At 40.8% G+C, this 17,464-nt stretch overlaps 1 protein-coding gene across 1 annotated transcript in view; it reads right to left on the bottom strand.

The window, feature by feature from the left end:
• The window catches only part of ctbp2a (C-terminal binding protein 2a), a 79,355-nt gene that overhangs the window by 49,378 nt on the left and 12,513 nt on the right, over window positions 1–17,464 (bottom strand). Inside the window, exon 2 of the mRNA XM_026190081.1 lies at window positions 5,660–5,821. Coding sequence (XP_026045866.1) covers window positions 5,660–5,717 — 58 coding nt within the window. The 5' untranslated portion in view covers window positions 5,718–5,821. The remainder of the gene's footprint in view (window positions 1–5,659; window positions 5,822–17,464) is intronic.

Below are 17,464 nucleotides of genomic sequence, written 5' to 3'. Positions count from 1 at the left end.
GCTGAAACCCAGGAGGCGGCACGACGGGCCCACAACAGAGCCAGGGAAGGGAAGAGCTGTCCCAGATGATGGCTGAGACAGCGGCTATCCAGCGGGAGCAGGCGGCGGAGGTGCGTCGCCAGCAGGAAGAGCTGCGGGACCAGACCGAGCGCCACCTGAAAAGGATTGGGGATCTGGCGGCGCTGCTCTGGGCCTGGGCACCACCCCCCACAGGGGTGTTCCGACGGTGGTGAAGCAGTGGAGGAGCCACGTAAGGCACTTCAGCAACTGGAGGTGGTAGACGAGAGGAGCAGCGGTCCGCTCCGGCCGGAGGAGGAAGAGCAGCCGGGTGAAGGGCTGTTCCTGCCGGAATTGGTGGAGGAGCCGCTCCAGTCGGAGGCGGCGGACGAGGCACGCGAGGGTCTACACCTGCCGGAGGTAGAGGAGCTGCTGCGAGAAGTGCTGCTTCAGCCGGGAGCGGCACTCCAACTGGAGGCAGCGGACGAGGCGCGCGATGGTCTGCACCGGCCGGAGGAAGAGGAGCTGCTCCACCCAGAGGTGGACGAGGACCAAAAGGGGCTGTGCCTACTGGAGGCGGAGGCGCAGCACCTGACGTCTGCCCAGCCGCCTGTGAGCAGGAGCTCACAGCCATGCCTGTGGGGCCGTGTCCGCTTGCTACGCGGGCGACCTCCGGACCAGCTTCGCCGTCGCCTGGCCAGGGGCTGGGGGCGCCGATGTTTTGGGCCGAGTCTCGCCCCAGTTCGCAGGGGGGAGTAGGTTCGGTCAGATTGCTCCCCGGCCTCAATCGGGCGATGGGGGTGTGTGGTGGGGCCCCACACACCAGCAGGGGCACACTCTTGACCTGGTGTTATCATGCGGTTTATCTGTTTTTAATTTGGAAATTGGAGATTCCGTGTTTTCTGATCACAAACCTGTTTTATTTGACATTTCTCTTGTGCATGAGTTTAAAGCTCGTGCTCCACCCAGGTGCTGTCGAATATTTAATTCTTCCACTGCTGCTCTCTTCTCCTCAACTTTTATAGAAAAAAATGCTTTTATTGACCCTGAAATTAGTTTAGGACTTAGTCTGGAACCTGTATTGAGACCCTAAACATTATGGCCCCATTAAAAACCAGGCGCCCTGAATGTATTCCCCAGCCCTGGTTAAATGAAGCCACCTGAGCGGTCAGACGTCAATGCAGGAGAGCAGAGCGAAAGTGGAAGAAGGACAAATTGCAGGTTTCTTTTGAAACGTTAAAGGACTGTTGGAAATGCTATCAAAATACAGTGAAAAATGAGAAAAACAGCCATTTTTCTCAGGTGATTGCATCAAATTGTCATAATCCCCACGCACTTTATAAGACCATCAGTTCTATTTTAAATGTGCCCCAGTCTGCCACCCGGAAGGCTCTGCTAATAGATGTAATCAGTTTCTTTCTTTTTTTGTAAACAAGGTTGAGTCCATCAGGTCAGCAATAGTACCTCCTACATATGACCCATCCACGTTTAGTCCCTGTTAAGCTGCCTTATACCAGTTTGAACCCATCTCAATTACACTTCTTAACGAGATGGTTAGTCAAATTAAACCTTCTGGTTCTCCCGTGGATGTGATCCCTGCATGGCTCTTTAAAGAGGTTTTCCCTTCAATTGGAACCTCAGTCCTTGCTATTATAAATAGCAGTATTACTTCCAGTGTGGTTCCTGATGGTTTTAAACATGCAATTGTTAGCCCTTTATTTAAAAAAAAATGGCCTTGACCCTTTAGTTTGCTCAAATTTTAGACCTATTTCAAGACTTCCATTCCTTCAAAGTTATTGGAAAAAATAGTTTTTACCCAACTGAATACGTTTCTTGATGCTAATGGCATCATAGAGATTTTTCAGTCTGGTTTTAAGCATCTACACTCCACTGAAACAGCACTTTTAAGTGTTTTTAACGATCTCTTTTCAGCTACTGATTGTGGAAGTTCCGTGATCCTTGTGCCTTTAGATCTTACTCCAGCGTTTGACACTGTTGACCACAATATTCTTATCTCTCGTTTGGAACACCTGGTTGGCATTAAAGCTGCAGCACTGGATTGGCTTCGCTCATATTTGAGTGGCAGAACGTTGAGTGTTAAAGTTGAAAATTTTGAGTCCACCTCAGCCCCCCTTCCTTGTGGGGTGCCCCAGGGCTCAATCCTTGGCCCTCTTCTTTTTTCATTATACCTGCTCCCTTTGGGGTCTATTTTTATAAAACACGAAATATCCTATCACTGCTACGCAGACGACTGCCAAATTTATTTGCCTTTAGCACCAAATGGCCCAGGCTCCATCCAAATCCTTTTGAACTGCCTTGAAGATATCAAAGCTTGGATGGCCCTGAACTTTTTGAGTTTCAATGAGAGTAAAACGGAGGTGATTGTATTCAGACCTAATAATATTTCATGCAGCCCGCTTGTAAATTGTGGTTGGCTAGGGTCTTATATCAAGCAGCATGTGACAAACTTGGGAGTCATTATGGACTCAGATTTTAAATTGGACAAACATATTAGTTCGGTGTTGCAAAAAAGCTTTTTCCAGCTGAGGCAAATAGCTAAGCTGAAGCCAGTTTTGTCAAGACGTGACATGGAGAAGGTAATACATGCCTTTATTTCAACACAGCTTGGCTACTGTAATGCACTGTTTTTTGGAGTCAGCCAACGATCTCTTGCTCGTCTTCAGCTCATTCAAAATGCTGCTGCCCGCCTCTTAACTGGTACCCACAGCTATGAACATGTAACACCTATCCTGTCTTCTCTTCATTGGCTTCCTGTTCATCACAGAATTAATTTCAAAGTCCTAACACTGGTTTATAAATGCCTTAATGGTCTTGCTCCCCCATACCTTTCCGAGTTACTTCAACCTTATATTCCTTCACGGACCCTCAGATCAGCTGACCAGCTGCTGTTGGTTGTCCCAAAATCAAGGCTTAAATGTAGAGGAGAACGAGCCTTTTCAGTTATGGCCCCAAAACTTTGGAATACGCTGCCTCTAAATATTAGACAGGCATCTTCGTTTCCTGTTTTTAAAATGCTTTTGAAAACACACCTTTTTTCGATAGCGTTCAGACTGGCTTGAGTTGATATGGTTTTTATGTGTTTTATTATGTTTTATGTGAGTGTCAGTGGTTGTATCTTGTGTTTTACCCTGTGTTTCTGTACAGCACTTTGGGCAAACTTTTTGTTTTTAAACGTGCTATATAAATAAACTGGATTTGGATTTGTTTAAGATATTGCCTCCACAGACAGCACACTGTAATTACTCTCCATTAAAAAAAAAAGAGGAGGGGAAATGTGTTTCCATGCAGGGTTGGTGGTTTGGAGAGGTTTGAGATGCCACATGTGGATCTCATTGTGAGGGTGGAAACTGAGAGCATCAAGGATTCATTAAGAAATCTATTAAGTAGTGTTTCCCAATCTTAGTGGGTTTTTTCTTCTTAGAAATAATAAAGTAAGTTTATATGTGATGTGTTGAAGGTGTCCAAGAATACCATAATATCATGCAAATTACTAAAATTACTTTTTTTTTTTTTTTTGCATGCAAAAAATATTTGCTTATAGTTTTTGGCAGCTTTAATAAAGACAATTTTCATTGACTGCAAGACTACATTCATTTGATAGACAGTCCAATTCAGACTGTCCAGCTCTTTTTCTCAGATTAATTCCAGCTGAGTTTAGAAAAATCAGGTCTGGACATTGTCAAATTTGCACTTTTTCACATGTAGTACAGAGAGGCAGACGTGTTCTCACTACTGGAAACACTCTTTGATTTAGCCGAGGGTCTGCTCTCTTGTAGGACACATGCAGCCCACTCGCTTACTATGATTTCACCTGTGCTATTTTAACACAGAGCCAGTCATCCCCTGGACTCTGTACTGGGGATGTGCCATATCTTAACATCCACCACTATACAGACATAAAAAACATTTATGGGATAGATAAGTGTCCCATCATGATATCAATGATATAACAACACCATGCATTTACATTCCCAAACATGCACAATGACCCAAGCCCAGAGATGTCTGAGAGCGAGAGAGCAGCGAGTCAGCCTCCATAGATGATTCAGTCCCTAAAAATGAATCTAACCTCCAACAAAGCCAACAAATACTTTGCAAAATTTCCACACAAAAAAAATAATCCTGTTTCAGGATTCAGTCAAAAACACTATATTAGCAGACACTAGCAGGTGATGATGTGCAGGAAGAAGAAGAGAATAACTTGTTAAAAAGATCAACCCAAGGCACAACATCCCAGGCAGAAAATATTTTCCACTTTAAGTTTTATTATGTGACAATATGGTGCAAGCTCTTGAAGAATTACAAGAATTACAAGTAACATTAGTTACTGTTATTGTTAAAGTGTTAAGCAGTTATTTATACTTTTACTGAAAATGTCCAGGGAAAACTGCCAAGGCTACTTTGTCTGCTTACATTTAACTTATGCTATATCACCCTTGTCTATAATGCTGCTGCTCCTAGAACCACAACAGATTTACACTTCAAATGAGGTAGTTTGTCATCAACGACACAAGCTTACTGGAAAAGAAGGATGGAAAATATCCTTCACTTTGTTCACACTAATAAATGCTGCTGCCTGCAAGCTGCAGTCACAGATAAAGTGTTGTTCAGAGATGCCACTATTGCAAATTTCCTTGAAATATCATGGTATAATTTTGAGGCTATATTCCTCACCCTGCATTATACCAGGGAGCTGGCAGGTTAAAGAATGTTATGTTATGTTAATGTTATGCTGGACATTTGCATTCATACTTTAAACGCCACTGGTAAACATCTAGGAATTCTCAGGGGTAATAAATAAACAGCAAGGAGGTGCAGCTAATCATTATTATAAATATCAGTTACTTTGATTAAACAATAAATCGATAAACCTGTAAATTATTCACAAGGCTTGTTTTATCTGACTGTCGAGGTTGTTGAGGTGTAAGATCCCCGCATTTTTTCAAATAAATCATGAATTAATGAGCTTGTAATTTAGCTTTTAAACACACTTTTTTTGTGTGCTAAATTTATCTCGATGGCTTGTAGATCTAAGACAAAGTGCTGAGTATGGCACTAAAGTGTTGGTGCAGCTGATGAGTTTGGACAGATGCCTGTTGATTGTTCGGTAAAAAACAAAAGACAAAATGCAGAAAAGAAAAGTTTCTTGTTTTGTGCTTCTCTCCATCTTAAACACACAAATCAACTCCAACTCCACCAAATCCCAGGGCTCTGAGGAGTGCTTCGCTTTATTACAGTCTCCCTACTTCATTCTTCCAGCAATGTGGAAACATCGAACTCAAGCCTCAGCCATCAACCCAAACACACACACGCATTTTTTTCTGGGCTAGACATCCTTCAAAGATGAAGTTTGGAGCCTCGGCGGGTCCCAAGGCTCCCTTTTGACACACACAAACACACTTATGCAAACGATCCCGCTGGCTTTTTCACTGAATTTTGTAGCAGCGGGCTAAAAAGCTTAAATACTTGTGGAAACTTCAGAGTGAATTACTCAGACAAACTCAAAAGTTATATGTGCCCACTCAAAGTCACAAGAACGCCTGCAACCTAAAACAAAATAAAAATCAATATTTGAATGTATAGCCAGCATTTCAAATGTAAACACACAGAAACAGAGAATGAAGAAGTTCGCCACACTCACCCTCACAGATTCTGTCCAGCCGCTGGCGTTTCACTTTATGCTTGTCGATTAGAGCCATCTCGTCACAGCTTGGTGGATGAAGTGACTTCTCCTCTCCTGATTTTTGACCCTACCTCTTGTCCTTAAAATCCCAAAGAAGCTAAGAGAGTTGATATTTTACACCTGAAATTCAAGAAAGCAGTGACAAAGATCATTAATGAAAGGATGCCTAGATGGAGGGAGGTTGTTTAGAGTATTTATACTTTTAAATTTTTAGTGAGCTACCACACATATATCAGGGTAAGCGTGATAAGTGATGAGCTATACTTGGAGTTAAGATAATTTGCATCAGCAGTCCCCTTGGGAGGCAGCACCTCGCACACAATACTTAACAATGCAAAGCAGCACAGTGCATGCATATAACTGCCAATAAAATGTAGAGCCAGTGCTTAGAGTTAGGTGCCTTTTAGCCAAATCCTTTATTTGGGATTACCATAGATTTTAAATACAGTCTTAACATCTTCCAATCACGATTTCTGGACTGTCTGAAGTGTCATCAGGCAATTCATTATCGCTTCGTTTACTATGTTTATTAATTTACCTTGCAGAGGCTGGTCTTTCCACCAGAGGGAGCCTCGTCCCAGAGAGCACATTTTATTTAAATTAATTAAGAAATGTCACTTGTGCAACCCGTGCTTTCCAAATTGAGTAAAACACAGCAGCAAGCAGAAAAACGGGGAGTGAGTAAATAAATGAGGCATTTTAGCAATCATTATCTTCAGTGACTGATGCTACTCTAAAGAGCATTCTTCTAATTGGCTCCTGCTGAAGCCTGAGGGACACGGCACAGTTTTTTTTAGTTTTTTTTTTTTTTTGCCAGGCAGGCAAAGATAGAGAGGATGGTACAGGAAGGCACACAGACACACACACACACACACACACTGAGGGCACACAGAGGAATGTGGGTCAGTTAGTCAGCAGACAGGAGGAGGTTGTATCAGCAGAATAAAGACATAAAAGGGGGTAGGTGGGAGAGAAAGTACTAGAAAAACATCATCTAACAGGATGAGTACAGCGTGACACTATCCTCCTACATTTTAACTGTATGTCTGTCAGCACTTTTATAACTCTGCGCTCTCCGTTTCTTTCCATTTTTTGCCTCTGGGCCTAATCCTAGAGTGCTACACTTTCAGAATGGCTCTCGCGTTACCATTTACATGATGATATATCGATATTTGCTCTAAATGCAATTATAACCGGTGTGTTTTTGTGGGGCGCGGGGTGGGCTAAACAATGTGGCTGAGTGATGAATTGATGGTGCATTTTAATTTGGCCAGTTGTTGGGAGGGAGCGAGGGGAGGTGTAGTGCACTGCAGCGAAAGGGAATTTAAAAGCAACACCGGAGGAGGTGCCACAGTTTGGCGTCTTTCTTTAAACCCAAGCACAGTTCAGCTCGCCCCACCAGTCAGCTGTGCTTCAGCTTGCCTCCTCCACAAGATATGCCTCCCTGCCAAAGAGCTGGAGACCCACATGTGGGAGTCAGAGGAGAAGTAATTGAGCAAGAGTGAAAGCAGGAAACAGTCACTCAGAGGCGGGGGAGTCACTCTGCCTCGTCTATGAATAGACCGGAGGAGACATGCATGGGCATCTCTGATTCTGTGCTGCAAAAGACGTAACCCTATAGGTCACAAGTGAATCTGGCCATTAATTATAAGCTCTCCTGATACAGACTTCACTTTGCTGATGGCTGCCTTGGTGGACAAACTCTGTAACACAAGAAGATGTCGGTAATGATGCAGCGACCGGTGCAGACAGAACAACTTGGAGTGATGTATAATTACACGGAGTTGCTTAGACAATGTGATGATGGGAAGAAAATGATGCTATCACAATGATGTGACATCTAGTATAACTAGCTTTTTAAAGAGAAGCTTGTGTAGAAACAAGATGAAACAAATGAGCTCTCCGTTTATTTTTAATAACGCATACTGAATATCGCAGGCCGATGCTAATGCAGATATTCAAAGAGCAGTAAAATTATGTATACTGGCTGACATTCATACATATAAATACATACTGTATGCTGGAGTTATTCTGAAAGGAGAGGCTAACATTTCATTAACTTTTCAGGAATTCATTTCACAAATTACTTTGCAATTCACAGTGAAGACTCTGCATATGTCTGTTAAGCAGAACAGACTGTGCTACAAGAGCTGCAGCACTGCGAGTATTGTATACCGTATACAATACTGTACAATTTTTAAAAGACTCCAAATAAACTTGTGTATTATGCATGATTAAAAAACGTGTGTAGTCGCACTTTATATATGCCTGTACCACTACATGTGCAATAGGTGAATATCAACCACCCAAGGCATCTATCAGACTCTAATTTTTAATTTAAAACTATACTTTGTCGAACTGCATTAGGGTGATAGAATTATAGGGTTCACACTTGTTTTTCTTATATTATGCAATCATAGACAGCACAAAATATGGATGTATTTTTTCTCATACAAGCACATTTTCTATGCTTTATGTAAGCGCTTTCTATCTAACATTCACACTCTGATGGATGCATCGGAGAGCAACATGGGGTTAGTATCTTGGCCAAGGATATTTGGCATACAGACTGGAGCAGATGGGGATCGAACCACCAACTTTAAGTCATACTGACTGAAACATTAAGTTCAGCTGTAAGTTAGTTATTTCTGGACTCAGAAAGGAAATACTCATTGGCTAATGACTTATGAATCACTAAATGTGTGGATTCAGTCAAAGCTACTCAGTTTCAAACAACTAAGATTCAGCACTTTGCTAACCAGTGGATGCTGTCATGGCAGCTATATGCACGTATAACAGTGAGACATTCCACATCAATAGAACTTGCTTTTATATGGTTCTTTTGATGTGATACATAAGGTTTTTTACATATGAATACTATATAATTTAGGCCTATATAGAATACTGTGCAGATGTCTTGAAACTCCCCCTGTTTCTTTATTTTTCTTGTTTCAGACATGAGAAATAGCTGCATTGGCATTTTTTAAAATTGTTGCCATGCTGAAAAATGAACCTGTAGCCAATCAGATGCTCTCCAGGTGATATTGTATGTTGGATTCAAATCTGAAGATCTACCATCAATTTTACCAAGATCCCCAACACCACTGGCAGGAATGCAGCTCCAAACCATGACTGCTCTGTATTTTACAGATGGCTGTTGACACCCACTGCATCTCTCTCCTAACCTTCTCCATATATACTGATGACAATTTGAGCCAAACATTTTCAGTTTGGATTCATCCCTGCCTAAGACCAGTTGCCACCGATTTTCAGTCGAGTTCTTCTGTAACGTGGCATACGTCAGTCTTTTCTCCCTATTTCTATCTTTAAGAATGGTTTCCTGACATCCACCCTTCCATTAACAGCATTTCTGATGAGGCAGCTGGATCAGCTGAAAGGCCAGATGCATCTCTGAAGTCCTGTGTCTGGTCTTTGCTAAATGTGCTTTTTTTTTCTTAAAGACATGACTTTCAGCTACTGCTTTTGGCAAACAGTTTTTTAGGAATCACGTTGTTGTTCCCAAAAATTGGATTTTTGTCCTATCAAACTGTTTTATCTTTGACATTTTTCATATATTTAACTAAAAAAAATGGAAATAAATGACGTGATTTTGTGACAATCTGCTAGTAGCAAAGTGACTAAAGGCACAATTCAGACATGAATACTGATTGATCCCTTGAATTAGATGGCTTTTTATGCCTGGATGATCACTTTTAAGTGGCTTAACAAGCAAACAAAAGGCATTCTTTTGGAAATGGTCAGGTGCAAGGATTTGGCTGAAAATGAGTGAAAAAGAAACCAGTGTTTAAAGAAAACTGTTTGAAAACCCCACAGAAAGCCTGGAGAACTATTGCTCAAGACCAGTTTAAAAATTACAACAATGCCTGGCTCCTTGGAAGAAAAATATAAACAAATGAGGGATGGGTCAAAACTTTTGGCCATTACTGAATATTAAAACCAATAAACCATTAACCAACCAATGACCAAGTGTACTATTTTCAGTTTATCAATTATACCAAAGACACGCAGCCCCAAACCTCTGCTGCTATCATCTACACCTTAAAAACCATTTCAAATATGACATTTATATTCCCATGCCTCAAATGACAGGATGGCAAACCACACAGGCTTCCAGGAATGGCCTCCTCAGCAGTTTGAGAGCTCCAATTTTTTCATCAAAAAACCCCAAACTGTGGTAAATATGACTTCATTTCCATAAATTAATTCCAGACATTTTGACTCATGTAAGAAACAGATCCACTCCATTTTCAAAAGAAAAAAAAAAAGAAACATTTCAACTCCACTAAGCGGGTTGAAATGTCAACAACAACTTTAAGCACAGCTCTCAGTCAGAGGAGTGCCAGAGAGGAAGTACAGTTATCCTGCGGCCCTTAGCACCGTCACCGCTAGATTGTTACTTCACTAAGTGCTGTTATGTAACTTAACAATAAGGGGATTGACCTGAGAGAAAATACGTGCTCAGAGTTGGATGAGAGGAAGAGAAAGAGTGGACAAAGTACACACACACACACACACACACACACTCAACACATATGCAAACAACAGAAATACACAACCCTTGAGACTGTCTGGCTCAGCCTACAAGAGGGCTCACTCTGCCCAACACACACACACACACACACACACACACACACACACACACACACACACACACACAGGACTGTTAGCTGTGTTTAGGTACTCATGTTCACAAGTCTGCGACTGTGAGCCAGTTAGAGTGTGACTAAAGTAACTGTTGCTTGATCTGTCGAGTGATGCAAACCTCACAGTATTCTTGGTAACTTCTTAACTGCGCAGGCAGAAAAAACATTTACTACAACTACATATAAACTTCAGCCTTTTATGAGCTACAGTGTGATTTACGACAAAGACACACGACATTTAGTGCGCACAGTTTCTGCAGTATAGCCAGTCCACAAGTGTTACTTTGTAATTGCATCTTGCCTTTATACCTGGATGCATTTCATGCACTGTTGGACTGCATGCCATAATGCTTAGATGAGACCATTTTGAAGGTGTATACTGTTAATCTAGAGCAGGAGTAATAAACATAAGGCCCAGGGGCGAGAATCAGACCCCAAATGGACTTACAGAACTAGACGACTTTGAAAAATGTGAAAGGGGGGATACATTTTGGACTTTTAAACATATTTTAATAAGTTTTACAGCTTTTCCTCTGGATAAAGAGCTCTCCCATGGACATTTATACCTTACTATTGTAATTAATTAATTGATTGATAAACAAATAAATGGTCAACTACTGAAATTTCTGTCTTATACAGCTGGTCCACAGTGAAAAAAAACAAACAAAAAAAAACAAAAAACGGACATTATCTGTGAACTAACAGAAACTCTCTCATTTATAATCATAGGATACTCCCGCAATGAACTACAAGAACCCTTTCTGTTAATTGAAACATTTATTATTTTACAATTGTGTAAATTTGTCAGGCTGACAAGTTTCTTTCATTTCATTTACTACAGTTTCACTTGTCTGGCCGACTTATGTGGACCACAATGTGAAATGAGTTGTTCTGATGATGGCCTTGATCTAGGATAACATACTATAGGTTCATAAGTTTGGCCTCCAATGTGCCGTCCACCACACAGTCCTCAGTATCTGAATTTTGAACAGGTTTTCAGTTTCAACTAAAAGAAATCTACACAGGTTCTGATATAACTCCATCTCCAACATGTCTGCGGAGTGTAACACAGTAAGAGTTGAACCCTCAAAAACACGGACCCCAAAAAATGCACTCAGCTGCAGTTTAAATGCCACTCGCAAGATGGACTTAAAGAATAGTTCTTTTATGCACTTTAACGGTGAATAAATGAGGCGCCAAGCTGAGATTTGCTCAAAGTTAATAGCTTTTTAACGGTTGTGAGAGGTGGCAGATGTGCACCACAGATGTGCTCCCAAGCACAATGCAGAGAGAGTAAAATCTTTATCAAAATGCCACAATAAAATCTTTTGAGTGCTTCGCCAGGAGTTACATTGCTTTGTCGCAGCAGTTGCATCATCAAGAGGTTATGAATTTATACAGCGCCTTTCAATCTGACACTGTGGACATCAAGAAATTTCAGGAGCACAAAAAGCCACTTTATCACTTCACACACAAATCTCTCTCGGTGTTACATCTCTTTTACTCGTGCTCAAACTTTTTCTGTGAATTTCTGTGAAGAGAAGTGCGTAAAATTGCAGCCTAGGAGATCTTGTTTAGGTTGGCAATACCACTAAATACACAGACAGAGAGAAGAGAAAGTGAAATAGTGAAAGTGAAGAGGTCTTTTTCTGACTGAGGCCATTTCTCAGAGGAGCCCTCTTTCCAGATTAAGAAACCTGTGGGTTTGGCTGAAGGTGAAAAGGCACAGAATGAAGCAAAGCTACAAAACACGTGCACGCCTTAAATATCTCAGAAGGAGTTACTACAAGGGAGAGTTCTCATCATGAAAAAAAAAAAAAGAGCTGTATCCTTTTTTTAGCTCATCAACCAAGCTTCCAGCCCTTGACCTCAGTGAACCAGTTTAACTATGTGAACTTGGTGATGAACAGTCTGTACACACAAAAAAAGAACTGAGCTGCACGAGTATGGTTATGCAGTAAAAGACTCACAAAAGCTAAAGAGAGACCTGGTGGCCTTGAGATAAATCTTATAAAGACTTCTCTTCTTTTTTTTTTTTTTAACCTTCTAAAGCTTATAAAAAACCATTCAAATTTCTTTCCTCTAGCAATAATCTCAAGATCTGTCAGTTTTCTTTCTTTTTCATCTCCTTTTCTTTAAATCTTTCATATGGAAGCCTTGTGTCTACATCTGCCAGTCAAAGAATTCATCCTTTTGAGGGTAAAGTGTGACATTTAGGAAATACGCTTCTTCAGTTCATTCAAGGGTGAATGTAGTTTAGAAACCAAGAATCCCCAAGATTTCTGGACACTAACTGCCTTAAATCTCATTAATGCAGCACATCAATGGACAGGGAAATCCTACAGTCAACATTTTGAGAAATACTTCTGTGCCAGCTACCAAAAATTACACCTTAAGAGTCTATGATTAATGTCCCTGAAAGTGCAAGGTAGCAGAAACAGAGGAGGCAGCGAGGCGAAGGTAGTTAAGGTTTCTCTCCTCTCATTAATCGGATAGTTGGGGCTCTGAGGGGCACGTAAAGCTGTCACTCAGACCACTGATTTACACCTCCCTTCTCCTGGCAGGCTTCTTCTTCCTCCCTGTCTAAATACACCAGTTACTGGCAATTACAGCCTTCCTCTTTCTGCCTCTCCATCATCATCACAATCCCCAATGTCTGTCCGTCCATTTTTGGGCTTCTTCATGTATCCTTTTACCTCCTTTCGCATGTCCTGTCAGCCTCTGGCAGTCAGCGTCCTTTAATTTTCTATTTCTCCTTTACATCGCCTTTTCTCTGAACCATTTTCCCCATCTTCTCCCCTTCGCCGGCTCCCCCTCCTCCCTCTCACATTCTCACCGTCGTTTTCTCCTCGCAGCTCTAAATGAAATGAGACCGCTGCAGTACTAACTGCTGACTTGGGCTAATGCACAATTTTGTAATAATGCCTATTCGTTTAAGTCACCCAGGAAACGCATAACTGTGACATTATTGTGCACAGTAGCCGGTTACCCTAACCCAGCGAGGCTTTCAGCATAGCCTGCATACCACCTTTCTCTAGTTCCTTACAGCTAATGAACATAAACAAAGTCTGGCATGAAATATCCGCTGTCATAATTGGCAATTTATTTATACACAGCATCCCAAAACTACACAGACTACTGAAGACTCAACAAAGAGGGTCCACGTCTAAATTAAATAAAAAAAGACATTGTAAACACGTCTCTAAATATGATTCTGCTGTGGTGCTGTTTCTCTATTGCCTGACAGGCTATATGCGGATTTACTGATCTCAACTCAGCGAGCGCTTTTCGTGTAAAAACACACACACACATAAACAATCATGCCTAAATTTCTATTACTTAAGCTGACAGGTAAAGAGCTTTGTCACAATAAACCCCTTTTTAGCAATAGGCTTTTACTGTGATAATAAATCATACTATTCTGCTTTCATTCAACATGATGTCAGTGACCTCGGTCCTATCTCTGCAAGTGACGAAGACCAGTCCTGGGTGCTAAACTCCGCGCGTGCTACTCTTACATGTAGGAGCATTACACTAGAAATTTGGGGCAGATTCTCTTCAAGGTCAGCATAAGAGATCAAATTCCCTGGGGATGAATGCTAGACATGATAATGAAAGGAAATTAAGGAAATGTTACGATGCAGCATGAGCAACCAGGTTGGGAGTTATACTGTCTAATAAGTTGCATGGCACCAAAAAAGAGCCATCATGAGCTAATACCCAACTTTCTCTTCCAATTAAATCAAATAGTTCTATTTTTTTTCTTTCAAAAAGTAAGAGTAAACACACCCTGTTTGTTTCAGTTTTACAAACTGTACTGGATTTGCCCAATTGAGCAGGCTTTTTCCAACATATTGGATTTTTGGCAACCCTAAAGAGGATTTAGCCAGAGCCAAAGGGCCAAAGTAGTGTAATTGCATTTGCCTGATTACAATAGACATCTTTGTTTCTCAAATGGGCCTACATCACAAGAAAGTGCATAAATTTGTGCCAAAAAAAACTAACAAAAACTCCGAAAAGACCCATTCTAAGCCAGAAAAAAACCTGCTTAGGTGTGAACTGATCATCAAAACCATCTAGAAGTTCACTAATTCTTCTTCAGATTGCACAGTAATGTAATTAATATTTGTAGAACTTGAGTGCCAAGTCAAAGCTAAACAAAAATTTAGACCTGTATCAAATAATGTTTGATGTTTAATCATAAATAATGCCAGAATCATGTTTCAAACAATCCTTGCAGTGCACTTACTATAAATAAAAACAAAACACAAATAATTGTTTAATCACTTAATTGAAATACAGAGACAAAAATAAAACAACACCACAAATACCATTTTCCACAACTTCAGTGGTCCCTTCAGAATGATTTTAGTCTAATAAAAAACACTTCTGTGTGGTGATGTTGGCCATTGGTAATATTAATTGTTGAACTTGATGATCTGTCTTTTTCTGCTGAGCACCTGATGAATATGAACCAACTGAAAAATCAATTAAACTGTAGAGATTAGTTCATGACAAGAGTGCAAATGCTCACATTTTTTTAAAAGAACTAAGTAATGAGACAAAAATGTAAATCATTACTTAAGTTTCCTGAACTTTCTTAAAATGCTGTCTTCTTAATTTATTAAGCCCAACATCAAATCCATTGACTAGTGTTTACATTTTTTTTTACATCTTCAGATTTTGAGTTTGCATAAAAAACCTGAAGTCAATTTATGAAAGCAAACTCTGGCCTTCATATTTCTGGACACTTTTGGAAGTTCTACTCAAGAATGAACACAAATGTTGGTAAATGTTGGGTACAAGTGGTATACCACAAGTAGTTTTTTTCCCTTATGAATTCCTTATTTCCTGAGACGTACAGTATATGCTAGTTTTAAATACTACTGATTTTCTCATTTAGTTATCTTGTGTTTTTTCATTGTGCTCCTCCTGTCTCATCTCTGTATGTCTTTTGTTTCCATTTATTTTATTTCCTGTTTTATTTTGGAAGCTGTTTGTTCTTCTTCTGTTTTGTTTTGCTTTATTTCCCCAGCTTGTTGTCTTGATTGTGTTCAGCTTCCCCACGTGTTTCTTCTTCTGTTTTCTATCTCCTGTGTATATATTGTGTTAGTCTTCCTTTGTCCTGTATTTCTTGTATTTCCTGAATTTGTAGTCCATGCAATTTCTGAATATTTGATGGTTTTTTGGATTTTGGACTTGCTTAGCTAATGCATTGCAGAGCACCAATCCACACTGACATGTGATTCTCTAGATCAGGGGTCTCGAAGTCCAGTCCTCGAGGGTCGGTGTCCTGATACTTTTTATGTGTCCCTGTTGCAAAACACCTGAATAAAATTAGTAGGTCATTAACAATCGTATAGAAGTTGACTGCATGCTGAAGTGGCAACCACTAACCCCACTCAAGTAAATTTAAGTAAATGTAAGTAATGTAAGTACTTTTATTGCACCATGTTCATGCACTCATGAGCTGCTGTAACATGAATCAAATGGCTGAAGTGCCACCTTAGCATGCAGTCAAGTTCTGTAGAGTCTTGCTAAGTTCGAGACCCCTGCTCTAGATTTAAGAGCATTAAAAGCTCAGTTTGTGTTCAACTCCTGGATCCTGTTCTTGGGTCCACAAAACAATAAAAAAGTTTCTCCCCCGTAATTTCTCCTGCCTCCTAAAACTTTGGAACTTTGGTTTAATCTTATCAAACTTTGGATTTTGTTGTAAAACCAAAAAAGTTCAGTCTCATGCTAACATTTGAATACTTGACAGCATTTATGATTTCAGGTTTTGTGGTTCCATGCACAGCCTTACCAACAGTATGTCTGAGTAGAAAAACTGTCACCAGGAGCTTAGCTCAGCTGTCAAAAGTGTAAGCGGTCTCGTACGCATTAAAATAACTAGAACAAAATGAAAGTAAGTTACTAAGCTGTGAGCTGAACGTCTTGGAGCATTTTTTCAAGGTCGAGAGACTTTAATTGGTGTGAGCCATCTGGCCTGCTACAAAGCCAGTGGGCTCTGATTACAAAAGGTCAACTAAAGCAGGTACAGTAGTAATATGCCCAACACTAAACAGCCAAAAACATCTTGTAAGGTTCTTTATAATGGTAAACTACATATGGCAACTGGACTGTAAGTACAGAAAATAGGGAGTAAATGGGGTTACGAAAAGGCCAAGCTTGCCCCAGAGGCCAATTCGCCGTGAGCTGAACGCCACTGACCTAGATTAATACCAACCACAGCAGCACCAGGACTATTAAACACACCCCGGTTTCCTGTATCCTGCCTTTCTGTCTGTGTGTGAAATGATTCCATCTGTCAGTCTCAGCTGGGCTGTGAGAACATCGCTGAACGCTGCTGCCCACACACACACACACACACACACACACACACACACACACACACACACACACACTGTATGTATGCGCATATAGAGACAGACACCAAAAAACACAGACGTGTCGGATGGGAACTGGGGCCAAGGTGGGTGTCTGGCTGCATCGTGCCTCTAGGGAGGGGGTCTGAGAAAGTCTGCCCAGCATGAAAGGCTTGAGGATGGGGAGCCAGACATGAGATAGTGACAATGGTCATGGACATCATTCCAAATAGTCTTCATTTAAGGTTTTATTCTCTCAATTCTGACTACTACCTGCACAGAACATTTAGTTTCAGGACAAACTGAAAGAACTTCTTTTTAATGACATTTTATCTCTATTCATTTCACCTGAGGACAGCCAAGCTTGTGGGAGTTCTTTTCAGCTTCTTTGTGAAATTACTAACTTGACAACATATAATTGCATACATGTGCACGCTTTCCTGCCTTTGTCTGTGTGCAGGCATGTGTGTGTGCACCTGCTTTCATGTATATAAGTGTGTATAAGTCAGGTCATACCAAGATGCAAGGACAGAAGCCAGTATTCATACACCAGAGAGAAGAAACATAAAGAGCCAGCTATGAAAAAACAAAAAATCACCACCTGTGAGTAAAAGCATACAGAGATGAAACTGGAAGGGGGGATAAGACAAGGGCACAGACGGATTAGGAGTCATGACTGATATTCATAGAAAAATAAGGGACAGAGAGCTTAACTGTGAAGAAAAAGAGCAGAG

The sequence above is a fragment of the Astatotilapia calliptera genome, chromosome 13 (genome assembly GCF_900246225.1).
Source record: "Astatotilapia calliptera chromosome 13, fAstCal1.2, whole genome shotgun sequence".
NCBI classification, from domain to species: Eukaryota; Metazoa; Chordata; class Actinopteri; order Cichliformes; family Cichlidae; genus Astatotilapia; species Astatotilapia calliptera.
Note: the sequence above shows the minus strand (reverse complement) of the source record. Positions and strands in the feature narration are given on the sequence as shown.